Source organism: Haliaeetus albicilla, chromosome 5 (genome assembly GCF_947461875.1).
Source record: "Haliaeetus albicilla chromosome 5, bHalAlb1.1, whole genome shotgun sequence".
Classification (NCBI taxonomy): Eukaryota; Metazoa; Chordata; class Aves; order Accipitriformes; family Accipitridae; genus Haliaeetus; species Haliaeetus albicilla.
In genome coordinates this window covers 38,885,597-38,904,655 of record NC_091487.1, presented here as the reverse complement: position 1 = coordinate 38,904,655, position 19,059 = coordinate 38,885,597, and the positions used below count along the sequence as shown (strand labels likewise).

General features: G+C 45.4%; 1 protein-coding gene across 6 annotated transcripts in view; it reads right to left on the bottom strand.

The window, feature by feature from the left end:
• SMOC1 (SPARC related modular calcium binding 1) overlaps positions 1–16,335 on the bottom strand; it is a 139,750-nt gene extending 123,415 nt beyond the window's left edge. For all 6 annotated transcript variants that reach the window (XM_069784234.1, XM_069784235.1, XM_069784237.1 and 3 more), the window contains exon 1: positions 16,043–16,335. In XM_069784234.1, coding sequence (XP_069640335.1) covers positions 16,043–16,147 — 105 coding nt within the window. In that variant the 5' untranslated portion in view covers positions 16,148–16,335. The remainder of the gene's footprint in view (positions 1–16,042) is intronic.
• Between the last annotated feature and the right edge of the window lie 2,724 nt (positions 16,336–19,059).

The following is a 19,059-nucleotide window of genomic DNA, read 5'->3' as shown; positions in this document are numbered from 1 at the left end:
GCTGTCCATCTAGACTTGACCACCAAGGCAAGTGACTAAATCCAGCTCCAGCCATACAACTGGCAGGCAAAATTTAAGTGTCAGTCATGCCACAGGAGTGAGTTGTCTGGCTGTAGCTCATAGAAGGCCAAAGCAACAAGTTCAACACATAGCAGGGGATCAGAAAACACAAACCAACAGTATGAATGCAGCATGATTGTTCATGGGTTGAAAAACAGACTGGAAACAGGAGGCTGTTACAGCTCAGGAGTACACAGCTAAACTTGTTGTTTACTGCCCTTAATTGCCAACAATCTTAACTCAAGCAGTGGTGCTTCTACAGCTAGGACAGACTCTTATTTTTTCATAAATTGCTTTATCTTACTTAAAGCTTGTACTTTCCACAAAACCCTGCCAAAAGGCAGTGAGCAATGCAAGAAAGGAAGTACAGTTTTATTACTGTTTTAAAGTGTAAGGTCAGTAAGTGCTTGTGAATTACTGCAGTGGCATAGCCTTCATGAGGCTTTGAGAAACAATTTGGTAAAGGCCTAAACCCTCAGATTAAAATGTTAGAGAAGTTGGCAGATTCCGGAAACTTAAAAAAGTTTATTTCTATCCTGTTTGGAGACTGTTTGTGACCAAAATTACTTACTTCTTGCTGTCCAGCAAGAGAAAGGTTTTAGCCTCAAGCAACAGTAAGAAAAACCTGTTACGAGATAAAAGTGAAGTTTTGCTCTTTGACATACAGAATATTAAGTAGACAACCTAAGTATTTGGGCAGTAGCTTTTTTCTGAAGCTACTTCTGTTCAAGTATTTCATATTCCTTTCCACTGTCAAGCGCAGAGCACTATCACTATTACATGTCAAGTTTCAGCACCTGCAACTTGAACTCCAAGAGAAGAAAACTGCTCACAAATTAAAACTGGTATAAAGCTTTATCATAATCCTGTGCCTCACTGGATAGCACTGACATAAGTCTAGCTAGGCTTTTTGCTGGTGTGGGCCAAACATACCTTCATCAGGGAAACAAAGAGTGGGGACTTATCCACACCCAAGGATGCAGAACACCAGATCCGTATGTTATAAAGGTGCTCCTCTAAGTTGCCCAGGTTGAAGTTTGTCAGGAGTTACAATATCTGGCACACCAGGACCAGTAATAGCACTTCTTCCCATTGTTAACTGTGTGCTCTCTTCCCCTTCCAAAAGGGGAAGATGAAAAGCCAGTCCCTAGGTTTGGCTGTGACAGCCTTGCAGTGCCAGGCCAAGATTTTTAGAGGCTCCTCAAGGAGCCAGAACTTACAGAAATAGCTAACATCTAGGTGCTTGAATTCCTGTGGGATTTAGCACCCATCATCCACCCAACTCACTGCCAGAAAACTTGCAACAGTACCCCATGATCTGAAACATCAGTAGCATGTAGAAGCTAGAATCCCAAAGAACTTCTCAAGTAAGGTGATCAGTCTTTCCCCTCCCTTACTATAGAAGTCACTTGCTCCCCGTAAGTCACACACGTGCCTGCAAAGCAGCTGTTCACAGTCAGTACAGAACTGCAGTACTCTGGAAGCAGAGGCACTCACAGAAAAAACAGAGTAGCACAATCAATACTGAAATCTACATTCATATGGCAACAGAACCTGAAAGTACTTAGTCAATTTGAGGCTACATCTTAAAATGAAAAACACTGAGAGTAGAATATGTGTTAGACTACATCTTCTCTGAGTTTATGTGCACTGGCACCTTTCACAGCAAAGCCATATACAACCTCTGTAAGACATCCACACTGCCTTGAAAAGGATTGAAGCAGTTGACTTCAGGGCACAACCAGTTCAATTGACATGTGAATTCTATGTTGGTGGTACTTCCAGAAGCACAGCCACATCCATTGCTGATTCTACTAGAGGCTTTCCAGGCCAAGGCAGCATTGCTTCTTCAGCCTGTAGACTAACAGTGCAGAACTTGGTCTTACTAGTTGTGTTGGGTTTACACAGCAAGGTTTTGGTAGCAGCATGGTGCAGAGGTAGCCTCTGTGAGAAGTCAGGGGCTGCCCCATGCTGGACACAGACAGTTCCACAACATACCCACGGCAGACCAAAGGTGAGCCCATCAGCCAAGTTAGCAGTGCCTCTGAAAACAAAAGGCAAAATGTCACATGGTAGAGAAAGAAGTGTGAGAAGCCACAGTACAAACAAGGTCAGAGAAGGTGGTGCTCTAGATACCAAAGAAGAGATTCCTCTGCAGCACATAGGAGAGACCATGGTGGAGCAGGTATTGCCCTGCAGCCCATGGAGAGGATGCCACACCAGAGCAGTTGGACATTTCCTGAAGGAAACTGCAGCCCATAGAGAACCCACGGTGGAGTAGATTTTTTTTCTGAAAGATTGCAGCCCATGGGAAAGACCCATGCTGGAGCAGGGGAAGAAGTAAAGAGGGGTCTAGCAGCTGGGCAAGGTCAACAAACCACACCAGCAAGGAGAAAAGCAGAAACCTTTCCAGTTTGCAGATTCTAGGCACCATCCTCACACTTCAGCTAGGAATTGCCCCTGCCATTTGGTCCTGTGGATAACTCAGTGGCGTCTTGCTCATCATTACACGTGACTGTAGCATAAGTGACATGTAAGAAATACAGGGATAGTTTGAAATCTGGAAAGGAAACTCCCTGGCATAAACAAATAAACCACCAAATAAATCAACCAAGGGAAGGAATGGGGAATTAAGTGAATGCAAATGATTAATTACCATTCTGCTTAATCTTGTCATGTTGACTGACACCAAGTCAGAGGTATTGAGCCCTTCTGTCTTTCCAGAACTGCTGACCTTTCAGATTGATAAAGAAACATCTGTCTTTTGTTTTTCTTTTCTAGCTTAATAGCTTATATTGCAATTACCAGAGTGGATTCCAAGCTTCAACTAAGACAGACACTTGCCAGTTATTCATTCAGCCCTCCACAGTTGCCTCTTCAGTAGCTTGTAGTTTTTGTTGAATCACTGCCATTTCAGTTTTAAAGTGGGATAACTCTATAATCTTACTCAATTTCCACAAAGACTTCCCCCAAAGGGGAAGTCACACTTAAAGGGAAGCTTCCTACAAAGTCAAGCTCATGGTCTGAAAGCAGTAGGTCCAACTAAAACTGTTCAAGCTGAGTAGCCTCTGCAGACAGCACTAGATTTAACATAGATATTGCCCTATAAAACCTCTGGAAAGATTCCCAAGAGCCAGCTGCACACTTAACCATCATCAGCTGTGAACAAGGTGACACTGGGTACCATCAGTTTCCTCCCCAGAAAATACTTAAGACAGAGGCATGTCTGTCCCTAAGGTAAGGGGAAACTTCCTGGTGCTTTCCCTTCACTTCAGGGATCTGGAGCTCCAAGCCAAGTGTTCAAGATGAATAAGAAGCCAGACAGCAGCTTGACAAGAATTTCAGTTAAAGAGTTGATATTGCAACCCAGCAACTGCTTTATCAGCAAAAATAAGAACAGAGCTGGGTAATGAGGAAGAAGAAAGTACTCCCTACTCTTTGGGAAAGAAATTCTTCCTCAAACCCTGTCTCCTGCCTATTTTAAGAGGTTTCCTCTATTCAGAGCCATCAAATTCTGATTGTAATTTAGTCCAGGGCATTAACTAAGCAAGCTTCATCAGTGTCAGCATTTATAAATGCTCTCTTCAGTTAGTATCTTGTTGAATCCAGTAGTGACTTCATTCAGATGCTTTGTGTAAACAATGCCTAGCACTGCTGTCAATCACCTCACAACAAAACAGATGCCAAGAGAGTCTTGTATTTTTACATCAGCATCTGCTAGTGAAACAAAAGCCACTAGCAAGTCCCACTAAAGCAATTTTAGATAAGTATGGTTCTACCCATCTGAACATTGGCATGAGATTTAACAAGATTATCTCTTCTCACTTGATCCTAATTGGTTGCCCTAGGAAATGCATGGATATGCATGAACATTCGTCTGCCATACAGCGAAGAGTTGACATGCTTGGCTTAGGTTGTTTGTGGTAATCCCTAGGTTTGCTTTCTAATAAATACTAACCAGAGTCAAACCAAAGATAACACCCTATTTTGTCCTCTTAATCTGAGGTGACCTCATCCTGTCTATCATCAGCCTTCTGGCACTTCCTGAATATAAGTGCTTGTATTTTCCATCGTTTCATGCAACATGAAGACAAGGAAAGAGAAGTGAAAGTCATCTTTAGCATTTGCTCTGACATGCTGCACTTAAGCTTTGCACTGAAATGTTGGTTACATCTCTACACCTGAGAAGAGTTTATCAAAGCTGAACAAACCAAAGGAAAGCATGTCAGGTGGAAAATGTATGTGCAGTTTAACTTGATTTACTTGCCCCAGTGATTTCCAAAGAAAAGCATGAATTCCTGAAGTTGGACTCACCTTTGCCAGGAGGAAGGCTTCAGGCAGTGTTCAGCAAGAACTACCAAGTTCAGAACTGTTCTCCCACTCTCCTTGCCCTGCCTGAACAGAGGCATACACAGTACACATCTTGGAGGGTGTAGAGCAGATTTTGACAACAGTCTGGACATAAGGAAAAAGCTAGTCAGACACTTTTCATCTATAGCTATTCTAAAGGTGACACTATCAGTGGGCAGGTTAACTTGGAAGTAGTTATAGTGGAGGTTCCCCACTTAAGGTCAGATGTGGACATTTTCTTAAGAAAAGCAATAATGAGCTAAGAGCTGCATGGGACACCTGAGAAGGTATCAAGTTTAACAGGAAGAACAGTTACTGTGATAAGATACCTATCTTTTTTTAACACAGGGAAAGAAAGATATGCCTTTGGAACTCAGTATTCTTTGCTACAGAGAAAAACCTGCTGACAGCTGAAGTTAGACTTTCTATTTGGGACTGTCATTCACTCAACAGCACAAATGTTGCTTGTGGTTTTAAAGCTTCAACTAAAATAAAATCCTTCTCTCTGCATATTGCATGGGATTTTCCTAATGAACTCTTCCTATCTATTCTGGGGCTCCTGGGGAGGTGGGGCAGGGGGGATGTCCCTGTGTTACATAAAGCAATCGTGGAAGCTTTTTTGGTTTTAGTTTGTCTTCACGCCAGCAGAACTAGAAGCAAATCTTGGACACTATTAGGTAAATTCTTAGAGTTCCAACAGGAAATTTAAAAACTTAGTTTACTTCTGACACTCACCAGCTATTCAAGCTAGATCGGAGTCTCAAATATTTGGGCTCAAGATGTACTTGTCATACAACTGGGTCAATTCCAGAGATGAAGGGCAGGTTTTAAGAATGCTCAAATTTACTCAAGTGTGGCAGTTTTCTTCCTCCCACTCAGTTCCAATTTCAGCAGCAAAAAACCCTAGTGTTCTAGAAAACATACGGAGTTTTTCTGAAGTTAACTCTACAGGCAAAACTCAGTTTGGAAGTTGAGACTGATTTTATTTTTTTACTTACTTTCATGCAAGAACCACACACACGAACCAGGATAGCTCTTATCCTAGGAGGATGAAGCTAACATAGCTACACATTATAGCTGTGTTTACACTAACAGATTTTACCAAACAGAGCAGATGAATTAAGGTGCTTTGTCCTATGGGTGCTTTTACACCCCAAGTAGAAGTCTGCAAACCATACACTGCAATATGTTGATGAGCAATAGCTACCTTCAGTTCCAATACTGCTGCCAAAGTGCTTGAGGTAAAGAAGCACTTCTGTGGTAAAGAAAAGCTCAACTTCTTTCTGTTCCCGATCCAGATAGTTTGGAACTCCTTTAGGTATCTATCCTTCACAATAAAAATCCTGAAATTTAGATACTCATTGACAACTGGGGACAAAGACAAAAAAAGCACCAGCACCCCTAGTTTCACATTGATTGCTTCCCACTCCCCATCCTATTCACACTCAAGAGGCACCTATACAACATGGCAAAAATTTAACTTGACTAGTTATTTAAAGCTCCATCAGCCACCTTAAATGTAATCCTGATTTTCACAGTGTGCATAACTGATAGGTGAGCTGTGAAGTTCAGGAGAATTCCTGCAGTTAGATTTTAACAACTCTGCAAGTTTTAAGAAGGCTAGTAGCTTAGGTGACAGCTCAAGTCCAGGAGAATACAATTTTTTTCTGCCAACACACTTGTTACTTCAGAGGAACCAAGGACAAAACCTGGCAGCCTTGGAAAACTTCAACAGCTACACCCAGTAACATCCAGACTACTTTGGAGGCAACTGGCCTGCCTCAATGGAAGAGTCCTTAATTTAAAAGGGAAAACCACCACCAAGTTGGAGCATAAAGCACTTTCAGAGTTCACTGTGAAGAAAATGCTCAGCTCCCTGGAAGTTCCTGAAGATGAGCATCCAAAAAAATAAATTTGGGCTGACACTTCCAGACAATGATTAATAAGCTACCAGCAGCAAAGTATGTTTATGTCCACTTTGTAAACATCTGTAGAAGTTGCAGCTACTACTCCTACAGTTCAAGCTTAAACTAGGAAGAGTAAAGTAAGTGCAAGACCAGTTACTGCCACTGAGAGAACATCCCGCCTCAATGCAGCAGAACATCACTGGCTATACAGAGCACCTAACAAGCTAAAGCCTATAGAAGACAGCTTTGACTTCCAATCCTGCACCTAAGTGTGTGATTCCTGCTCCTAAAAATACTGGCTGTACCTGTGTAATAGTAAAGGAAAGATAGCACATAGACACTGACAAAGTCAGAGGAATGCTAGTAGCAACCCTGAGAAAAAGTCATAGCAAATTCCTTCAATATTTATCCCCTTATGGAAAACATGAGCCACTCGTTAGGTAGCACAACCACCACTGAAATACCTTCTTCCACTATTAGGTATTACCTATTCATATAAGCAGTAGCCACTTTGCCATCACTTCAGATTTTACCTATAAAGCTTCAGGACAGCACCTCTAGCATAACCTGAGGCCTTTAGGTACAGCCAGAAGCACCATTCTCTTACAGTCAAGTAAACCCATGGACTTGTACACATGTGCAGTGCACTTAAGATATCCTATCCATGGCAACTGCTTTCAGAAGCTAAGTTAAAGCTCTAGCAGGATAGATTTCTGCATCTAGCAGAATTATCAGGAATACTTCAGATTACATCTGAATAGATGCAATTGCATCTAATTGAGGGCAAGTAACACCACCAGCAGCAGCGCTGAGAATCCTACTGGCTACAGTTTACTACAACAGCAGGAGGATACGGCAGCAGTGCTGCATTACTGCCTTACACCAGATCCCTTACCTAACAGAACTCCAAAGCCTTGGAGGTAGATATTAGTACTGTTTAAGTTAAAAGGGTGGAGCAAGTTGTTCTACATTTACATATTTTGATATTAAGACACAGAAAGGGAAACAAGTGAAGTTAATCTCTAGAACTGTGTGCAATGAACACTGCTTTTTTGCTACAAACAGCCCTGTTCATTTCATACGTATCAGTCTTATGGACTTCTACCTTAGAAGCATTTTGCTTCCACTAAGACTGAGAAATGTAAGGGAAAGATGAGTTTTAATGTGTACAAGTTCAGAGCATATCCTTTAGTGTTCCAGACACATACACATTTTTAAAAGCTCCTTTTGCACACAGCTTATCTACTTTTGCAACTTTTAAGAGCAGGGGAATAAGCCAAATGCAAAACTCCAGGCAAAAGCCAACGAGTTACCACCATTCTGTATGGTAACTACACCTAAGTCAGAAGTAACTACTTGGCACAGACAGAAACCCCTTTATCTGCCCAGTATCTACAAACTCCAACTCATTAATGTCCTCCACTTGGAAATTACACCCAAGAGCTTCTGGCTTTTTAGTTCTTAACCCACACCTCATTCCACCAAGTATTTGTTTAAGCCTAAGTGTAGACTGCATGTAAATCCGCTTCAAAGAAATAGGAAGGGAAACGGTTTGATGTACCAGCTAGAGTAGGCTCTTTAATCTTCATGCTACTCAAGCGAGTCTATGATGCAACAAAAGATTATCATCCTATCTGCTTCTGACTAGTGTATATCTGGTACACACAGAAGCAAGATCTAGAGATAGTGTACATCTGGACATCTTTCCTAGGCATGTGTCCCTGTTGAACATTAAAGGATACCACTACCTTTACCAGGTATGCTTCCACTACTATACCAGTGAGTATGCTTCCTTATCTATTTGATTCCTGGTTCACTCCCCCCTCTATACCAGAGGTAGCCACACTGCTGCTTCTGCAGCCCAAGGAACAGCCATGAGTCTGCTCAGTTTCATGGTGGCTGTAGAACATAAGATAGTTAACCTTTACATTAAGACTGTATAGGATTATTTTCACTTGCTGCAGTGTCAAACCCCAAAGTATTAGAATTATAACTGAAGGATCAGATGATCTCTTATTTCAGGTTCTCTGTACAACCAAAGAAAAAGTTCTTAACCCAGTATTCTAGAACTCCACAAGATTATCGAAGCAGCATTATTCCATATATCACAACAAGCCTAAGTATAGCAGCTAAGCTAGTGGACTTTTCTCATCAGAAGGCAGAGTATGGTTTCCCCATGCAATTCAAGTGATTGATCTCAGTCATGGAACAGGGATGGGCAACATTTTCCACATTCCTTCTAGTCTGTGACCCAGCTAATGGTAACAGAGGACTGGTGGCCAAGAGAAACTCTGAAACCAAATCTGCCCACTAAGTGTTTGGATCCTCTCCTCCCTATTTGAAGATCAGCACTTCTCTCGATATGATTCCAACTACCATTAACTAGACCAGTGGCCAAGAAAAACATCAGAAAAGCAAGTTATTTCATCTGTCCTGCTTCCCCATCTTCCTTATTCCTATGCACCTTCCCTTCCACTTCTTGTGATTCTTTCTATCAGAAGCTCACCCATGAGAAAGCCCTCGCTCTTACCACCCCCGTCCACCCCAACTTTAATCAACTGTCTCAGTGGCACAGAACAGCAGGCTTCCTCCACTCTGAAAATGGTGAATAGATTCAGTCTATGCCTTGCACAGAAAGCATGTTGCATGCAGACAGTCTGCTGCTTTCCCCTTCCAAGTCAAAGATTTTGGTGCAAGGCAACCCAGTTTACAGAACTGTGGCACATGGTCTGGGTCTGTGCTCAAGTACTGAGCAGTGTGGCACTCTGTGGCACTTACCTGTGTACTACTGTCCTGCTCTCATTCATTCGTGTTCTTCACCCAGAGGCAGTAGTTGCTCCTCAGGAACTCCAGCTCCAGCCCAGCAGAGGAGTCTGGGTTCCCATGGCAGAGCAAGTTATCTGCCTACACACACCAGTTTCTGTATGGCTTCCTCCACCTGCATGGAAGAGTCTGCCAGCAGCACTGATGGGTAGCTTGTCTAGGCTTTGCTGCCAGACTCTACTTGACAAAACTCTGAGCCAACCTTTAATGATGCAGCCTCTGTTCCTATAGTAACTAGCATTATTTTCCCATCTCCAGGCACAGGTGCTTTCCCTCAAGGTCTAAGTTCACTCTCTTTTCACACCTACCACTCACTTCCCCACTGCATAGCTACGTGCCACTCCAAATGAGAACACCTGTCAGTGGGCTCTCAAAAGCAGCTGGCTCAGCCACAAGCCAGTGGGAGGCAAAAATGCATAAACCCAACATGCAGGCATGTCCTCCTAAGCAGGCTACAGCTGGGAGACCACCAGGGAAGAGTTTGATAGTGCAGGCAGTTGGAGGCTTATGGGGGCTTCTAGGCCACTGCTCTGCAGACAAAAGCACAACTGCCCCAGAGAAGCCATCATGAGAAACATCTGACAGAACCACCTTCCACCAAGGCTGTTACTCCAGGCTACCACTGGCACCTTAGCATCATCCACTCAGGACCAGACCAGTCTTAAGGCCACCTTGGAAGGGTCACGCAGACTAGAATGAATCCCTTTATAAGCCAAAGCCTCTGTTTGCTCCATCAGCCATACACACACTGTAGGGACTGCACTTCCAGTACATAGGCCTTTTACTCAGATAGCACAAGCCTCCCTCAGCAATTCTTGTAGGGGAGCATAACAACCATATTTGTCTCCTCAATTTTGTAAGGAGTAGCATTCATGAGTGGGCAGGCCCACTATACAAGGCAATGTTTTCCTCAAGTGAGCAGATGATTCTTCTCTAATGCTCAGGAATATCGCTAACACTTCCTACAGCGTTACTGCAGCATCCCACAGGAGTCTAAGTTGCATCAGGAGGCTACTCTGATAAGGAGAAAAACCATCCAGGACAGGAGCCACGAGCCTAATTTCAAGGTAAGGCCTCATCCTGAGGGAGCTGACTGCTCTCAGGCTGAAGAGCCGCAGATAGCCTACACGAGGTCACATACAAAGAGCTCCTTTGTACAGTGGGTGGTTGTTTTCACTGCCCTGAGTGCAAGCTTTACACTCTGGTGTGACTAGCTATGCTTTCCTGCTGTTACTCTCCTATGGCTACAATGCCTCCCCAAAAAAAGAGGGCAGAGTTGCATTCTCAGTCATGACCAGAAGGTTTTCCGTGCCAGAATACTCCCTTCTCATACCTACAGGCAGTAAAGCCACCACACACAAAAAGCTTCACAGGGCTCACATGCAAGCTGCTGAACACAAGCCTGGACTGCTCATGTGAGCCAGTCAGAAGACAGAGAGAGTTACAAACCACATTCATCACATCCTGGTAGTTTCTCTGTTTAAGCAAACATCTCACACTGACCTCACACCTTACCCAGGAAGTTCCAGCGGGAAAGAGATTCACCCACAGCAAAGGCAGCCTTCAGTGTTGGGGCAAGAACTTCACAAATGGAAGAGCTTCTCACAAACAAGCACAGGAAGCTTAGAGTCCTACCAATGCAACAACCATAGTTAAGCTTGTAACACAACAACGAAGTAGGCTTCATAGTTCAAGTCACCAGTTGGAACATCCGCTTCCCTGCCAGAACTTCACTCTATGACAAAGCAGTGAACTACCACCACTGCACACCAAGGTTTGCTCAAGGTCTGCTGTGCCACAGAGTCCCTGGATGGCAGTACCAGACACCTTGCGGCAGCTGCTGGGGGGCTCCACCAGGAAGCCATCATGCTGTCACACAGGAGGCTAAGCATGACAGTTGGCACAGCAGCCTTCAGGGATTAGCTTCAGTTTCACCTGTGTTGGCTCCACATTTAGCTTTTAATACGAGCATAAAGTTTATTGTGTAACACTTAACTGCACTGTCAGATGTGCCAGCCCCAGAAGAACTGGGGATTCAGCAGCCAAGTAGGAGACAAATGGGTTTTTGTTTGTTTGGGGTTTTTTTGACATAGTAATGTCGCAATTAGTTTGAGATGGCAGGATAAGAACTTCTAAGATATTTAAACAGCAATATTAATATTCCAGAGCTACTATACCACTGAAATGAGGTTTACAGTCATCTTACCAATTGCTTCAGGCTATCTGGAAATGAAAGAAGCCAAGACAGCATCTGTTCTGCACTGATGGCAGTGAAGATTACCTTAGCACATGACTAGTGCTAGAAACTTGAAAACTAGTCCAAGAGGTTATCACTGTAGTTGTTCCACCAGCTACCGAGCTTGCTGCCACCACCAGCAGAAATACGTGAGTAGTTTCCTTTTCTGTATCAAATCTTTTGGTGGCAAGAAATCTTTCACTAGCAACAAAGGTCATTAACATGAGTGAAATATTCTCGTAGCCAACTCAGCTCGGGCAACTAAAACACCAACTCTAAGACTACACAGAGCAAGTTGGATCCTACAGTGTTTTTCTGTTTAGAACAGGAATGTATTGGAACATAATGTTTTAATACTTCTCCACACAAGAATTAATCCTGTTTCTCAACACAGTTGCATAATGTATAAAAAGCAAGTCAGATCTGTTTCTTTGGTACACATCAAGGAATTCAGCTGTCCAACATTAAAGGTCTAAATAGGAACAAGGAGAGAGAGAGAGAGAAATAATTAGTATAGCTCTATATACAATTAGAGCTTCCACTTAGGGAAGAACATCTCTCGCCCAACCAAAACAGAGTATCTGTAATGAAAAGCTATTTGCCATAGGGTAACAAATCTGTCCTGTCAGAGGATGCTTTTCTAAAGACTTGCCTTCAGGTACTTATTCCTTCACTAAAATGAGTCTTTCCAACAGTAAGGAAATCTAAAACATTAAAGTGCTTCAGTCGTTACTTATCAGTGTAGACCTTTGCAATGCACAGAGATGATTAAGCTCAAACCAAGAAACAAAATTCAGCCATTGAAAACCTTTCCTAAGTTTTACTCTTCTGTTCTAGATCTTCATATGGAGCCCTTTGTTTTACATTTTTATCATATGTCCTTTTCTAATTTCTTCCCACCATGAAGAACACAGTCTCCCTAATTTTAGCAGAGCATGTGTAAAGACACCCGCTTTGTGGAACCCTCCCAGCAGGGCTACAGTGAGAACACACAGCAGAACACAGGCTCCTTGGCACAAGCTGCAATGCTGCTTGCTCCTCCAGAGGGAATGGCAAAGCTGCAGGAACCTTTTCAGCACTTTTTATCAAGGTTCTTATTTGGGGTTCTAACTAGCCAACTGCAGCAGGGAATTCCCATTGCTCTGTGGCACTCCAGTTTATACACCGGAATCTGTGGGTATCTTCATAGTTTTACTATCTACTACCTCCCTTCACAACAGCACTGAACTGGAATGTCCCCCCATCTCCAACCAGCCAGCATGCCTTCAAGGAGGTACATTGCATGTTTCCATACATGAAACTAGGAAGAAAGTTACAGTGACTGCCCTGCCCTCCCATTTCTTAGTCCTCTGCAGTCACTGGGGGGTACAGATCCCCAATCTTCCAGAACAGCTTTTGACTGCCGCAGTCATGTTCTGCTCCTTCTGTAAGCACCCACCATTTTCCTATGCTAGTATTTGTCATTACTGCCACCAACAGTTCTCTGCCATAAATGGAGCAAGTTCATAATGGTCAAGCATTATACTCAAAAAGCAGGGGCCTACACAGATCTATCTTTCTGAACTAGAAAGACAAAGGTCACAATTTATTGTCCAGATGGGGGAAAACAGACCTTAGTGGCACAATCTATTTATTCTGCTATGAAAGAGTACTGCTCAAATGCACCACATAGTAGGTGATGCACGAGCCAGCCCAGTCAAGCTCCCCATCTATCACTTTGGGGTCAAGGAAGGGAAACGCCAACACCTGGCTTGTCACACAACTCCAGATCTCATGCCAGCAGAGAGAAAGAGGCACACAGGAAGCGAATACAAATAGAAAGTAAGGCCTGATTATCTTTTTCCAGAAGGCAACATCCTTCAGACAGACATTTTCCAAGTATAGTCAGTTGATTGCTTCCACAATGCTCTTTAGACCTACAAGACTAGAAGTGACCAAGCAATCGCCTAACACAGCAGAAGCTGTTCTAGAGTCTGTCAAGTGAGGAAACAAGTCACACAACAGCCTTGGGCTTCCTAGTTATTTCTAGAACACCCAAGATATTAGACTTACTATGAGCCTTCACTGGGGATAGTTGTTATTAACTGTCAGTGGGCCACAGTGTACGTACAAAAGCCAGATGTTTCCTACAGGCCATTGACACTTCCCAAGTCTAAGGGATTCATGTCACTGCTCGTAGTTTTACTATAACAGAAAACAGCAAGCTTTGTACATCTTTTCAGAGCCAGAAGTACCTCAGCAGGCCCATAGATTCTAGCTGCACTTGTAATTTACCTTGGTATTCAAGTAATCATCTTGAATTAACTCACTTCATCTGAAAGTTTGATCCCTTATTGGCACAAGAGATGTAGATATACCTATTTCCTTCAATACCCTTAGCTTTTCATAATCTTCTGCAAACAGTAGCGAGACTTACTCCTCTGCCTGTGTATTCAGTGACAGCGCTGGCTGCCTAGCTTCGCAGCAACACTACAGTAGTAAGAGGGAAATGCAAGGCAAAAGATCAAGAACTTGCTTCAAGCATTATTGCTGCTCATTTAAACTCATTGAGTAGGATTAAAAACTTCTGTTCACCTTTAAAAGCATTTCAGCTTGCAAGTATTGTAGTTCTAGCGCTTGCCATACAAAAAAGAAAGTGTGAAAGGGTAAATATCACACCTAGCAATTGAACACCTACAGGATCAGACCCCAGAACTGCAACACTGACACACACACACACTCCTCCCCATCCAGGGAGGGTTCCTGACAGGAATACACTCTTGATCAAAAGTCAGCATGACAAACACTGGTATAACTTGATAATTATCATTGAAAACTGAATAATAAAGAATTTTCTTGGGTACATTGGAATCTAAAGTATGGCACCTTTAAACTAATGACAACTTTACTGGCAATGTCTAATCACAAGAAGAGATGAAGCTCAGGGGCTTATGGTATCAATCAACATAGTTGCAAATGAGTAAACCAAACTCCCCACCTCCACATGCACTTAGGCATGACACTTAAAAGGGTGAGAAGACAGGCTTCACGAGTTAAACATCCTGAAAGTTCACAGCCTTGCATTTAGGAGCTCATAAGTTAAAACTTTGAGGCACATCTTTCTACAGAACTGTAGGCATTGGTGCTCACAGCTGATATTCTCCCCCAGTCACGAAGGGAGAAATAGCAAAGTCAGAGAAACAGCAAAGTCAGTTCACTTACTTCAAGCAAAAAGTAAATCAGTAGTCCTTTGTATTTGGTTTTCCACTCTCCTGAAGTAGCTCCCATTCCAAAGACGACACAGCACAGGGAGCAATTATACTGCCTTGTAAAGTACAGTATTTAAAAATGTCATATATGGAAACTGTTTGATAGACAGGCTCATTGTGCAATTATGCACTGCCATCAGGATTTTTTTGTTTTGTTCTTTGTTTCAATTGCTCTTCATTAAAGCATTTAGATACCAGTGCTGATGAAGGGCCCTAGTCATCCAGCCTGACTCTTACTTACACCTCAAAGCTCCTCTTTATTTGGCACCACTCCAATTTTGAGGTTTATGCTTGATATCGGGTAATACAGATATATGCATAAGCACCCCTATATTTCCCCATCCTTTAAAACAGGTCTCCAAGACTTTATGGCACACACTAGTTCTGATCTGCCACGTTCTAGCAGTTGCTGTTACACATCTGGCCGTAAAAGAGGCTACACAGCGCAGCTGAACATAAGGACACCAGTGCAGCCAGTACACTTTCCATAGCTCTGAGAAGCATTTAATAGCCATCACAGTCAAACAGTGCTTCTATTAAAAAAACTAGAACGTTGCACTAAAATCCCTTATTGTTATACTTTGGCTGAGTAGGGATTCCAAAGGCTCCTTGTCTTGCCTAACCATGGTGTAAGTTAATTAGGTACTACATTTCATAGCATTTCAGATTGATGGGTCAAGAATGCACATGGTCAATGCATCCAACACGCCTGCAGAGAGATCAAGTTTTTCCACTTACCCAGAGTAGTGCTTTTATTGCAGCATTGGCTGAAGAACAGCTACTGTTTTGCAGCTTTATAATTGAAAGCTCTCATACTACTCGGTAGCGGTGCTGCAGTGGTAACATTAGCTCACTGGGAGGACCATATTTAGAAAAGATGTTGGTTCTCCCCCAGAGCAATGTAAGAGTTTGGTAAGTGAAATTAACAGCCCCAGTAAGAGTCAAACATTGTCAGATTAAAAAAACAGAGCTAGACTCCTACGGGGAGAAGTCCGGGCTGAATGCATCTAGCTTTATTGCAGAGATTCATTTAATCCCTACTTGGGAACATAAAAAAAAGAAAACTCCTAAAGCTCTGCGCTAGCTACATTAAACGCGAGAGGAGCAATATAAAAACACAGCCTGCCACCACCCCCCCCTCCTTTTTTTCTGCAGTAAACACCAACAAGTCACACCGATGTCCACACTTCGCGCAGTCAGCCGGTACCCGGCTTTTAACGAGCGGGGAGGCCCCTCCGAGGGTCGGCGCCCGCGGCGAGCCGGGCCGGGAGGCGCTGCGTGCCCGCCGCGGGGCGGGGGCGGCCGGGGCTCCCCGGGGCCGAGCGCCGGGGCTTCACCTGCGGCGCTGACAGGGCGCGGGGGCGGCGGGCCGGGCGGGAGAAGGGGCTGCCCCGCCGCCGGGGCGGCGGCTCACTTACCCGGGGCCCCGTGGCTCGGTGGCCGCGACCCTGAGGCAGATACACCAGCAGCAGCGCCAGCAGGAGCGAGCGAGCCCCCGCGCTGCGCCAGGCCCGCGGCACCATCGTCCCTCGGGGGGGGCGGCGGCGGGGTAGCGGCGGGACGGCGGAGCTCTGCGGCCACCGGAGGCGGCTCTCCCGGGCGGCCGCCCCTCAGCCCGGCGGCGGCGGCGGCGTGTCCGTTGGCCGGCGGCGCGCGCGGTGCCCCGGGCCGGCTCTGCCCCCTCCCGCCGCGGCAGGTTACCCGCCTCGGCCATGGGGATGCCCGTTATAAAGCCGCGGCGGGGCGGGGCCGGGCGCCACTGACTGCGGCGCGCACCTATGGCGGCGCGGCCGCCGCGGGCTGCAGCCAATGGCGGGGAGGCAGGGTCGTCCGCCCCGCCCTACTCCACTCCACCCCGCCCCGCCCCGCCGCCGCTCCCGGGTGTGAGGCGGGCGGCGCAGGTTGGCCCCGGGCGGCCGCGGTGCTGCCGGCGGCCCGGCGAGGGGCGAGCAGTTTCCTCAGCGGCTGACGGGGTGCGGTAGACGACCAGCCGGCGCGGCCGGCACTCGCCGGGGGAGGGGGGACGGGGCTGCCGGGCTCCGCCGCCCGCCCCAGAGCCCTGCCGGGCATCCCCGGCCCCAGCCCCGCGGCGGCGGCTGGCCGTGGCGGTGGCGGTGGCAGTGACAGCGACAGCTGAGCCGCGCAGTCGGGCCGGGCCAACGAGCAAGTCAATTTGGCGTAGGAAATTCCCTCATGGTCCACGTACCGTTTTCCTTTGGTTCGGCGCTCTTGGGCAAAGGCTGCCGTAGAAACAGGTTCGTGTCTTGTCACCGCCGTGCCAGGGCTCCGAGCACGGGTGACCCGCAGAGACTACCCGTCCCCGAAGATCTTCCCCCTCCTTTCCCAACTGCAAAAGTAGCCCCACGGCCCGTTGCTCTACATTGCCCAGCGAAGCCTGGGGACCTCGCTGTGGAGGTGATACGCTTGGGGTCTTCGGCAATACGTACCTCGCACCCGGAAAACCATCCCCAGATCAAGTTTGACATCTCTTGAGGCAACAAGCCCTTCCAGGCTGCATGTGACTCCCAATATGTCCAAGCATAACCAGGCACTCGATAATGGGAAACACGGGTAGAAAGTCAGTGTTGCGTCACACAACAGGCGAGCGGGTGCCGCTGTGGAGCCGGAGCAGGGGAAAAATGGAAATGCATCTACCGGCTGGGCCCAGTCTCTGCAGGCACGTCTGTCCGATTAGGAGCCAAAGAGGGAGAAGTACCGCCACGGCATAATGGCAGTAAGCTGTAGACCCTGAGCAATGGAGGCAGGGAGCAATGCCAAGCCTCTGTCTAGCTGCTGACTGAGTGACAGAGGTATCTCGTGAACTGGACTGACTTGCATTTACATTGAGTCCTTCATTTTTAAATTACAAGCATGAGTTTGATGGAGAGCATGGCAGGGCAGAGGCCCGATGTTTCCCAAAACAATGTGCATGGGAGGTCATTGCTGTGCACATAATAGTGATGATAACCTTTTTGCGGGACTGTTCTGTGGTGCTCTTATGGAAACACAGAAGACATGCAATTTCTTCATACAATGTATTTAACTTTACTCAGTGACCTTACAAGAGGCAATACTCACACTTGTAAAAATTCCCTAGAGTGTATCCGCTAGGTATGGGGAGGGGCTGCTACGCCCACACAAAGAACCTTGTTACACAGTAGAAGTCATATAATTCTGGCATCTTATCAGAGCAAAGCAGGGTGTTTAGCTATAGCGGTTGCTTTAATCTTTCTTTTCTTTAAAAAAAAAAAAAAAGTATTTATTTAAAAAATGCCAGTACGTAACATTTTGTCATTAGCCTAGGCAGGATAAGCCGTTTGTTACTCACGCGGAGCTCTGCCAGTATTCATTATTCTTGGCTTGCAGATCTCTCTGGAGCTCCAAACCCAGCACCCCATACAAGCCTACCGATGTACCTTAGTCCTAACCCTCACCACTTTGCTATCCTGGTCCTAAGCTTTGCCAGCTCTTCTTCAATATGGCCTGCGGTATCCTCTGATTTTCCATTTCAAAGTCTCTCTGATACACACCTGAACTTCTGCCATTCCACATGACATGAGCAGAGAGACCTTGAGGGGAAGAGAAGGGGGAGAGCTGGGAAATCTGAATATGAGTGTCCTTATGTACATCAGGATCAGCTCTGTTGAGGTTGGACAAGTTATACCAGTGCACACCTGACATCTGTGAAAAGACAGGCAGAATCTAGTACAGTTTTGTTGAGGCGGTGATCCCACTACTGAAGTACCACATCACCTCATAGTTAAGTCTTGATTAAATTCCAGTCCAGATAACAATATCCCACTTGCCTACATTCCACCTCTCCAGTTTCATAAGGAGTTTTTTTGCATCTGACCTATTTTGTGTGATGCCTTCATGTGTTCTTTATCACTTGCACTTTAAACGTGGATGTCTTTCTTTGGTGTATTTTCCACAGACAAACCCATGCATACCAGGATCTCTCTGCTATATAAATACTCATTACCACCATGAAAAAATGGTTGTTTTCCTGTTCCCTAACAGAGGATACCAGCTACACTGGAAGCCTACCCTCCAGTGCCTATGAGGCCCTGACACCAGCAGTGTCTTAACACCAAGTAAAAGTTCCGGAGAAGGTCAGAAATTCCCAGTAACGGAACCTTTTGACCCCTTTATGGTCAAAGCTGTTCATAACCTTACAGCATATACTTCCAGCCTTGACCAATATTCCCATGGCCAGGTGTTTCTCTGTGGGCATGTCTATTTCCTTTGCAGATAGTAACTGCCTTAGTGCAATAACCAGGCCAGAAGGGACTCCACAGCCTGGCCTATCTCACAACCATTAAATTTCACTGAGCTGTTCTGAGCCCAAAAACCTTAGCGAAGCACCATCCAGGTGGATGGAGGACATCCAGTCCCAGTTTAAAGACACCAGCAAGCGAAAGACTACATGTCTTTG